This window comes from Oncorhynchus tshawytscha, linkage group LG12 (genome assembly GCF_018296145.1).
Source record: "Oncorhynchus tshawytscha isolate Ot180627B linkage group LG12, Otsh_v2.0, whole genome shotgun sequence".
NCBI lineage: Eukaryota > Metazoa > Chordata > Actinopteri > Salmoniformes > Salmonidae > Oncorhynchus > Oncorhynchus tshawytscha.
Genome location: NC_056440.1, coordinates 2,881,471 through 2,892,440, shown reverse-complemented (window position 1 = coordinate 2,892,440; position 10,970 = coordinate 2,881,471). Strand labels below are relative to the sequence as shown.

Below are 10,970 nucleotides of genomic sequence, written 5' to 3'. Positions count from 1 at the left end.
CAGTAGGGTATACAGTATGTTCAGTAGGGTATACCGGTATTTTCAGTAGGGTATGCCGGTATGTTCAGTAAGGTATGCCAGGGATGTTCAGTAAGGTATACCCGGTATGTTCAGTAGGGTATACCAGTATGTTCAGTAGGGTATACCAGTATGTTCAGTAGGGTATACCAGTATGTTCAGTAGGGTATACAGTATGTTCAGTAGGGTATACCAGTATTTTCAGTAGGGTATGCCGGTATGTTCAGTAAGGTATGCCTGGGATGTTCAGTAAGGTATGCCAGGGATGTTCAGTAAGGTATGCCAGGGATGTTCAGTAAGGTATGCCAGGGATGTTCAGTAGGGTATGCCAGGGATGTTCAGTAGGGTATGCCAGGGATGTTCAGTAGGGTATACCAGGGATGTTCAGTAGGGTATGCCAGGGATGTTCAGTAGGGTATGCCAGGGATGTTCAGTAGGGTATACCAGGGATGTTCAGTAGGGTATACCAGGGATGTTCAGTAGGGTATGCCCGGGATGTTCAGTAGGGTATACCCGGGATGTTCAGTAGGGTAAGCCCGGGATGTTCAGTAGGGTAAGCCCGGGATGTTCAGTAGGGTAAGCCCGGGATGTTCAGTAGGGTAAGCCCGGGATGTTCAGTAGGGTAAGCCCGGGATGTTCAGTAGGGTATGCCCGGGATGTTCAGTAGGGTATGCCAGGGATGTTCAGTAGGGTATGCCAGGGATGTTCAGTAGGGTATGCCAGGGATGTTCAGTAGGGTATGCCAGGGATGCTCAGTAGGGTACACTGGTACAAAATGTCTTCAAAAAAATATATATACAATTTATTACACAAGTTTAGGTAGTTAGTATCTCTCTCAGTTTCACTCAGTAATATCCAATTTCGTTCCGACTGAACACGACCTTGGTCAGTCTTGGATTTAATGGCTAATTTCTCCACACAACATTTCTGAAGTGGTGACATACCTTCAGCAGTGGTTTCCCCTCTTTCTCCTTGTCATCAGCATCGAGCTTCACATCCAGTTTCTTAATCAGCTTGTCGGCAGTCTCTTTGTTAAAATTCATGATGGCATCGAACACCTTTGGTCAAAACAAGATGAATGTGAATGTCACATTTATTTATTTCAGATGTGTGTGCTACACCCAACGGAGAAAAAACAAACATAAACAAACCTTAAAGATGGGATCCAGGACGAGTTGGCAGAATGTACGTGGGAGCTTTTCCCCAGCAGCGTTGGTGGCTGATTTACTGAATTTACCACATGACGGGTCGAAGAACCTGGAGAAACACACGTGATCATCAACTGGAGAAACACACGTGATCATCAACTGGAGAAACACACGTGATCATCAACTGCACTGTCCTCTGGAGTCATTGCTGGACACTGGTTAAGCCGGGTCCTTTTTCAAAGGAGAATCTCCATTGAGTTGGCTTTTTAGTCAGGACCAGGCTTAACCTGTGTCTGGAAAACTGACCCAGAATCATCCACTGAACAGTGCTCTCCAACACACTCTCCTCCTTCTCTCCTCCTTCTCTCCTCTCCTCTCCCTCTCTCCCCTCTCCTCTCCCTCTCTCCCCTCTCCTCCTCCTCTCTCTCCTCTCCCTCTCCTCCTCTCTCCTCCTTTCTCTCCTCTCCTTTCTCTCCTCTCCCTCTACTCCTTTCTCTCCTCTCCCTCTCTCTCCTCCTTTCTCTCCTCTCCTCCTCCTTTATCTCCTTTCTCCTCTCCTCCTTTCTCTCTCCTCTCTCCTCCACTCACTTTTCTCCCCACAGTTTCTTCATCATGTCCTCCACCTTCTTGCAGCGCTCCTCTGGGTTCATCTCTGTCTTTTGGTCTCCCTTGGCTGTGAACTTGGCCACGTACATCTCAGCAAACTGCTTCAGAGTGAAGGCCCAGCCGTGGAGACCCGAGCCGAAACCCACTGTGCCCACCATTGGGTCCACCTACACAGGGAAACACGGAACAGACGCATTAAGGGGATCGAACTAGTGGTCCTCTGCTTTGCAAACACACACTTATTAACATACTAGCCAGTTGCCCCACTGAGTATTTCTTTTGTATTTCAGGGACCAAGTGAAACAATTTTGAGCTCTGGAATGGTCTGTCCGTACCATCTGAACCCTGTGGTCTGACCGTACCATCTGAACTCTGTGGAATGGTCTTACCGTACCATCTGTACCCTGTGGTCTGACCGTACCATCTGTACCCTGTGGTCTGACCGTACCATCTGAACCCTGTGGTCTGACCGTACCATCTGAACCCTGTGGTCTGACCGTACCATCTGAACCCTGTGGTCTGACCGTATCTGAACCCTGTGGTCTGACTGTACCATCTGAACCCTGTGGTCTTATCGTACCATCTGAACCCTGTGGTCTGACCGTACCATCTGAACTCTGTGGAGTGGTCTGACCGTACCATCTGAACTCTGTGGAGTGGTCTGACTGTACCATCTGAACCCTGTGGAGTGGTCTTACCGTACCATCTGAACCCTGTGGAGTGGTCTGACCGTACCATCTGAACTCTGTGGAGTGGTCTGACCATACCATCTGAACCCTGTGGTCTGACTGTACCATCTGAACCCTGTGGTCTTATCGTACCATCTGAACCCTGTGGTCTCTCCGTACCATCTGAACTCTGTGGAGTGGTCTGACTGTACCATCTGAACCCTGTGGTCTGACCGTACCATCTGAACTCTGTGGAGTGGTCTTATCGTACCATCTGAACCCTGTGGAGTGGTCTTATCGTACCATCTGAACCCTGTGGAGTGGTCTGACCGTACCATCTGAACCCTGTGGAGTGGTCTGACCGTGCCATCTGAACTCTGTGGAGTGGTCTGACCGTACCATCTGAACTCTGTGGAGTGGTCTGACCGTACCATCTGAACTCTGTGGAGTGGTCTGACCGTACCATCTGAACCCTGTGGTCTGACCGTACCATCTGAACCCTGTGGAGTGGTCTGACCGTACCATCTGAACCCTGTGGTCTGACCGTACCATCTGAACTCTGTGGAGTGGTCTGACCGTACCATCTGAACTCTGTGGAGTGGTCTGACCGTACCATCTGAACCCTGTGGTCTGACTGTACCATCTGAACCCTGTGGTCTTATCGTACCATCTGAACCCTGTGGTCTGACCGTACCATCTGAACTCTGTGGAGTGGTCTGACCGTACCATCTGAACCCTGTGGTCTGACCGTACCATCTGAACCCTGTGGAGTGGTCTGACTGTACCATCTGAACCCTGTGGTCTGACCGTACCATCTGAACCCTGTGGAGTGGTCTTATCGTACCATCTGAACCCTGTGGTCTTATCGTACCATCTGAACCCTGTGGTCTTATCGTACCATCTGAACCCTGTGGTCTGACCGTACCATCTGAACTCTGTGGAGTGGTCTGACCGTACCTTCTGAACCCTGTGGTCTGACCGTACCATCTGAACCCTGTGGTCTGACCGTACCATCTGAACCCTATGGTCTTATCGTACCATCTGAACCCTGTGGTCTGACCGTACCATTTGAACCCTGTGGAGTGGTCTGACCGTACCATCTGAACTCTGTGGAGTGGTCTGACCGTACCATCTGAACTCTGTGGAGTGGTCTGACCGTACCATCTGAACCCTGTGGTCTGACCGTACCATCTGAACCCTGTGGAGTGGTCTGACCGTACCATCTGAACCCTGTGGTCTGACCGTACCATCTGAACTCTGTGGTCTGACTGTACCATCTGAACCCTGTGGTCTGACCGTACCATCTGAACCCTGTGGAGTGGTCTTATCGTACCATCTGAACCCTGTGGTCTTATCGTACCATCTGAACCCTGTGGTCTTATCGTACCATCTGAACCCTGTGGTCTGACTCTGTGGAGTGGTCTGACCGTACCTTCTGAACCCTGTGGTCTGACCGTACCATCTGAACCCTATGGTCTTATCGTACCATCTGAACCCTGTGGTCTGACCGTACCATCTGAACCCTGGGGAGTGGTGTGACTGTACCATCTGAACCCTGGGGAGTGGTGTGACTGTACCATCTGAACCCTGGGGAGTGGTCTGACCGTACCATCTGAACCCTGTGGTCTGACCGTACCATCTGAACCCTGGGGAGTGGTCTGACCGTACCATCTGAACCCTGTGGTCTGACCGTACCATCTGAACTCTGTTACACACTGACCATGATGCTGCCCATGGGCCCGCCCTCGTCCTCTCCGTAGGTGGCGATGATGACGTTGACGTTCTCTACGATGCGCTGGAAGGTGGCAAAAAGTGCGTCGGGTTTCAGCTGCAGCTCCAGCAACGCCCGGTCCATCTTGTTCATCATCAGAACAGGCTTTATCCGCTCTGCAATGGCCTGTCGCAGCACTGTCTCGGTCTGAACACACACACCTGCGACGGAGGGGAGAGGTTGGTACAGCACCACCTTAGAAGGGCATTAGTTCATCAAGGTGCTTGCAAGCTGCAACAAGACCGTAGGCAGAAACTGTAAAGGAGTAGATTTTTTTTTGTAAATATGTCATGATACACGTGTATAATAAGTACTAATATTGCTATACTATTTAATAATGGTATTTAATATAGCTCTTTTCAAGGACCCACAGTATGATGTATAAAGGCCTATCATGGTTGACTGTTGTACTACCTATTGTTGTTTACTAACTGGGATCCTACTCTAAACAAACCACAACTTATAAAGGCTTTATAGGGCATTTGTAAAGTATTCATATGCACAATAAATAAAAATGTCACAAACCAGTAATAACCAAAGTCATACTATATAAAAAAAAAAAATAGTGAAATAATTGTTGTGTTGCCAAATGTGGTATAATCCTTTTGCTTACCCTCCAGAATAACTAGCAACGTAAATGTCGTTTTTATAATCTGAAAACAATATTTGGCTAAATGGTTAGAAAATAAATACAGTTAGAAAATACATTTAAAAAAAAGTATATTTCAATTCCTGACGTTCGTATCTGAGGTCCTCCAGCACACTATTTGTAGTTCTTTAGTTGTATACCGTTACAGTACGTGCACACTATTTGTAGTTATTTAGTTGTATACCGTTACAGTACGTGCACACTATTTGTAGTTATTTAGTTGTATACCGTTACAGTACGTGCACACTATTTGTAGTTCTTTAGTTGTGTACCGTTACAGTACGTGCACACTATTTGTAGTTCTTTAGTTGTGTACCGTTACAGTACGTGCACACTATTTGTAGTTCTTTAGTTGTATACCGTTACAGTACGTGCACACTATTTGTAGTTCTTTAGTTGTATACCGTTACAGTACGTGCACACTATTTGTAGTTCTTTAGTTGTATACCGTTACAGTACGTGCACACTATTTGTAGTTCTTTAGTTGTATACCGTTACAGTATGTGCACACTATTTGTAGTTCTTTAGTTGTATACCGTTACAGTACGTGCACACTATTTGTAGTTCTTTAGTTGTATACCGTTACAGTACGTGCACACTATTTGTAGTTCTTTAGTTGTATACCGTTACAGTACGTGCACACTATTTGTAGTTCTTTAATAATATGTAAATGTGAGAGTCTTTGCGAATAAGATTTCTAATGTATGTATAAAGGCCAAATAACCTTGAACTTTAAGCATCATGGGCTATTACTGGGGTGTGAGCGAGCCAAGCATTGAATGCATTACAGCCAGGACACTACAAGACTGTGTCCAAAACAGCACCCTAGTCCCCATATCACAGGTCACTACTTCTGATTAGAGCCTCGTAAAGTTGTTCGGATATTGGACACAAGCAGTGCACTATATAGGGAATAGGGCGCCATCAGCCCCTTCCTTGTCATACCTGAGACGCAGTCTACTACAACTAGTGCCCCGTCAGTGACGCGGAGAGCAGCCGTCACCTCGGAGGAGAAGTCCACGTGACCGGGAGAGTCTATGAGGTTAATGAGGAAGCCAGAGCCATCCTTGCACTGTTTGATGAAGGCCAAGTCATTCTCAGCCAATTCATAGTACAGAGAGATGGCTCTGCAGGGAGGGAGGGAAGAGAGAGAGAGAGGGAAGAGAGAGAGAGAGGGAAGAGAGAGAGAGGGAAGAGAGAGAGAGAGGGAAGAGAGAGAGAGAGGGAAGAGAGAGAGAGAGGGAAGAGAGAGAGAGAGGGAAGAGAGAGAGAGGGGAAGAGAGAGAGAGAGGGAAGAGAGAGGGGAGGGAAGAGAGAGAGAGAGGGAGGGAAGAGAGAGCGAGAGGGAGGGAAGAGAGAGCGAGAGGGAGGGAAGAGAGCGAGAGGGAGGGAAGAGAGAGCGAGAGGGAGGGAAGAGAGAGCGAGAGGGAGGGAAGAGAGAGCGAGAGGGAGGGAAGAGAGAGCGAGAGGGAGGGAAGAGAGAGCGAGAGGGAGGGAAGGAAGAGAGAGAGGGAGGGAAAGAGAGAGCGGAAGGGAAGAGAGAGCGAGGGGAGGGAAGAGAGAGCGAGAGGGAGGGAAGAGAGAGCGAGAGGGAGGGAAGAGAGAGAGAGGGAGGGAAGAGAGAGAGGGAGGGAAGGAGGAAGAGGGAGGGAGGAAGAGAGGTAGGGAGGGAGGGACATGTAACCATTGTGACCATCGTACAATGTGGTGTGGTCAATAATAATTCAAATGCAGGTTGATTGTAGAACAACTTAGTTTTGTAGGTCTACCTCAGATTCCCAAAGAGAATATTACCCTTACAAGGTTACACACTTCTAGGAGAAAAAGGGACATATTGTTGGAAAAAAACTAAAAACATTTGTATATTACACTCTCTGAGGAGGATGAGGTATATTGTCTTGAGGGAAACACATACGTTGACTTGATGGTGATGCACCTCTCCTGCTCGTCTTTCCTGGTGTCTGTGAAACGCGTCTCGCCAGCCCGGGCGCCAGCGATGATGCCAGCCTTGCACACCAGGGAGTCTGTGAGAGTGGACTTCCCATGGTCCACATGGGCGATCACAGACATGTTCCTGATGTTGGACTTCTTGTCCATGATCGCACGGATCTGGTCTACTGTAAAATTCACCTGGAAAGGGGAGGTGAGATCTGGTCTTTTGTCAAAATTAACCTGGAAAGGGGAGGTGATCTGGTCTATTGTAAAATTCACCTGGAAAGGGGAGGTGATCTGGTCTATTGTAAAATTCACCTGGAAAGGGAAGGTGAGATCTGGTCTTTTGTAAAATTAACCTGGAAAGGGGGGGTGAGATCTGGTCTACTGTAAAATTCACCTGGAAAGGGGAGGTGATCTGGTCTACTGTAAAATTAACCTGGAAAGGGGAGGTAAGATCTGGTCTTTTGTCAAATTCACCTGGAAAGGGGAGGTGATCTGGTCTATTGTAAAATTCACCTGGAAAGGGGAGGTGAGATCTGGTCTATTGCATAATTCACCTGGAAAGGGGAGGTGAGATCTGGTCTACTGTAAAATCCACCTGGAAATGGGAGGTGAGATCTGGTCTTTTGTAAAAAATTTACCTGGAAAGGGGAGGTGATCTGGTCTATTGTAAAATTCACCTGGAAAGGGGAGGTGAGATCTGGTCTACTGTAAAATGCACCTGGAAATGGGAGGTGAGATCTGGTCTATTGTAAAATTCACCTGGAAAGGGGAGGTAAGACCTGGTCTACTGTAAAATGTACCTAGGGAGAGAAAGTGAGATCTAGTCTACTGTAAAATTGATCTGGTTTACTGTAACATTCACCTGGTGAGGAGAATGATCTGGTCTACTGTAAAATTCACCTGGAGAGGGGAGGTAAGATCTGCTCTACTGTAAAATGTACCTGGGGAGGAGAAAGATCTGGTCTACTGTAAAATTGACCTGGTGAGGGGTGGGGATTGTTAAATTAATTCCAAAGCCAATAGCCTAATCATTTGCTGCAGTAACCTATAGGCTATGACGCATCTAAGAGAGGACACTATTACCCTAGCTTGTACACCTGCATGGTTTCATTGTAACAGGTGCATTTGTTTACAATGACAACACCGTTTCTTACCTGTAGCCCATGTAGTAAACTGGGCCTAAGTCTAGCCTACAGGGGCAGGCAGCGTTGCCCAATGTGAGCACGTGAAACTTTAATACGGCCATCTCAGGGAACAGCGTGCTTGTGCTATTTATAACACGGGGCCGGGGGTAATGGTATTCTGTCTGACTGTACCCCTGCATTGGCACGCACATTAGGCCCGAAGCCTACGGAAAAGAACACTATTTAAATTCAAAAGAAACACCACCAGACGAGGTGTTGTTTACAGCAAATGTATTCAGTTAGCCTGCAGCAACTAATTCAAGTTCCACAGATGACTTTATTGTCTTGTTGATAAATAAGCCTAGTCACATTACATAGGTCATGCTTTACTTCGATTTGTAGAACGAATAACACATTTTGTTAACGGTGTGACATGCTTTCAATAATCACAGCATCCTTATTAGACTAATAAGCAATGAATACATTCTGTTTCATTTTTGATAACCATTTGTTAAAATTATGCATACGTCATCGACAATAATACTAAAAAGGATATTAATTTGAAAACCGTCGCTTTTAGAAGAAAGACAAACATTGTTAATGGCTGTAATTTGTCAAAACATGTTATATAGACTTACCATGATAGCGGTTCTTTATATCCCCAGCCTCAGCCGGTTGTTCCTCTCTTTCGGGGTGCTAGAGGGAAAGAGAGACTATGACGCACTGGTCTTGGTTAAACTCTGCGACAGCCGGCACTCTGGAAGTCATGTGGAGATGTCACGAAGTGTCATATGGACCCGAACTGAAATTTTAAAAGGGATATTAGCAAAGATTTTTTTGTCGTTACTGATCTAGTCTATGCAGCATGTTAGACTCTCAGAGATGTGCAAGGGGACAGAAGATTTCATATTTTGGCTTCTACAACTGAACAAAAAATATAAACGCAAGATGTAAAGTGTTGGTCCCATGTTTCAAGAGCTGAAATAAAAGATCGCCGATATGTTCCATATTTCTCTAAAATGTTTTGCACAAATTTGTTTACATTTCTCCATTGCCAAGATAATCCATCCACTTTACAGTTGTGGCATATCAAGAAGCTGATTAAACAGCATGCTCATTACACAGGTGTACCTTGTGCCGGGGACAACAAAAGGCCACTTTAAAATGAGCAGTTTTGTCACACAACACAAATCCCACAGATCTTTCAAGTTTTGAGGACGCGTGCATATTGGCATGCTGACTGCAGGAATGTCCGCCAGAGCTGTTGCCAGAGAATTGAATGTTCATTTCTCTACCATAAGCCACCTCCAATGTAGTTTTAGAGAATTTGGCAGTACGTCCAACCAGCCTCACAACCGCAGACCACGTGCAAATCAGGATCTCCACATCCTGCTTCTTCACCTGTGGGATCTCCACATCCTGATTCTTCACCTGCGGGATCTCCACATCCTGCTTCTTCACCTGTGGGATCTCCACATCCCGATTCTTCACCTGCGGGATCTCCACATCCTGCTTCTTCACCTGCGGAAACGTCTGAGGGCCCACCGAATGGCTGCACCCTTGTCCAGTCATGTGAAAGTCATAGACTAGGGCCTAATTCATTCATTTAAATGGACTGATTTCCTGATAAGAACTGTAAATCAGTCAAATCTTTGAAATTGTTGCATGTTACGTTGACATTTTTGTTCAGTATAATATGATATGTTATGTTTCATATGGTATGTATTAATTTGTGGATGTCCTTCATTAATTTGGTCTGATATGTTACGAACTCCAATTTATTGTGGCTAATGTTAGCTAGGTGCTAGGGGTTAGGTTTAGGATTAAGGTTAAATGGCTAGAGTTAGGGGAAGGGTTAGCTAGCATGCTAGGTTTAGGATTAAGGTTAAATGGCTAGAGTTAGGGGAAGGGTTAGCTAGCATGCTAAGTAGTTACAAAGTAGCTAAAAAGTAGTTGCTAATTAGCTAAAATGCTAAAGTTGTCCATGATGACATTTGAAAATGCAACCTTTGGGTTGCTAGACTACCCCTGGAATCAGGGGAAGACTTGACATATTAAATGTAAATCCGAGACACAGCAATTAGTAAAATATGTTACGTTTTGTATGGTATTTATTAATTTGTGGATTAATTCAGAAAAAAAAAAAATCCATTGTGAAATAATGTTTTTTTTTAGCCTGTTCATTGATGTAAATAACAGCCAATGTAAATACATTTGACTGGTCATGCTTATCGGTCTATAGGTTAATTTGAATAATTTAGTGGAAATAAATTGGCACTTGTGTACAGTATATTCGTTGATGTATCTTATCACACATGTACAGCATACAGATACAGAGCCTTTGACTGGAAAATATGTCCGACAGCAGGAGAGCTGCATCTTAGTGCTAGAGGAGTCACTACAGACCCTGGTTCGATCAAGGGCTGTATCACAACCGTCCGTGATGGGGAGTCCCATAGGGTGGTGCACAATTGGCCCAGCATCGTCCGGATTAGGGGAGGGTTTGGATGGTAGGCCATCATTGTAAAATAATAATTTGTTTTTATTAACAGACTTGACTAGTTAAATAGATGTAAAAAGCCTATTAGATCTCCTCTCTAAATTACTAATGGAAATCTCTGTCACGTGAAACTGTCATAAGAAAGTGGCCTTTTGACAACAGGTATTTTCCTGCTAATTGCAAACATTTGCATGTAGCGCACTGCTTGTGTGCATTGCAGTGCTTTATAATGTGAAGAAATAATAGTTTATCAACATTTTAAGCTAAACGTTCTGATCTGTTACATCAGACTCGTTGCTTTTTTACATTTCATAAAAAACCTACGCCTGCCTACTGGTTGTATGAATTTGGGATCGATCATCTCACAACTGTCCCAGAGTCTGTTTGGAATAACTATTTCATTCTCAACAATAGGTAGCCTAAACTTTTTTTTCTATAGTAAATTGACAAAGGCTAGTGATTTCGCTGTTAGTTACTGGTCTTGTTGGCTGAGGAAAAGTAAATGTGGACAGTTATTTTAACATCTTTCAAAGTGCACATCAGAATTC

General features: G+C 45.3%; 1 protein-coding gene across 1 annotated transcript in view; it reads right to left on the bottom strand.

The window, feature by feature from the left end:
- The window catches only part of LOC112238966 (elongation factor 2-like), an 18,868-nt gene extending 10,174 nt beyond the window's left edge, over positions 1-8,694 (bottom strand). The window contains exons 1-7 of the mRNA XM_042331194.1: positions 8,561-8,694; positions 6,776-6,990; positions 5,806-5,987; positions 4,161-4,372; positions 1,755-1,939; positions 1,170-1,275; positions 963-1,076 (exon numbers count right to left, since the gene is read on the bottom strand). Of these exons, the coding sequence (XP_042187128.1) occupies positions 963-1,076; positions 1,170-1,275; positions 1,755-1,939; positions 4,161-4,372; positions 5,806-5,987; positions 6,776-6,990; positions 8,561-8,563 (1,017 nt within the window). The 5' untranslated portion in view covers positions 8,564-8,694. The remainder of the gene's footprint in view (positions 1-962; positions 1,077-1,169; positions 1,276-1,754; positions 1,940-4,160; positions 4,373-5,805; positions 5,988-6,775; positions 6,991-8,560) is intronic.
- Between the last annotated feature and the right edge of the window lie 2,276 nt (positions 8,695-10,970).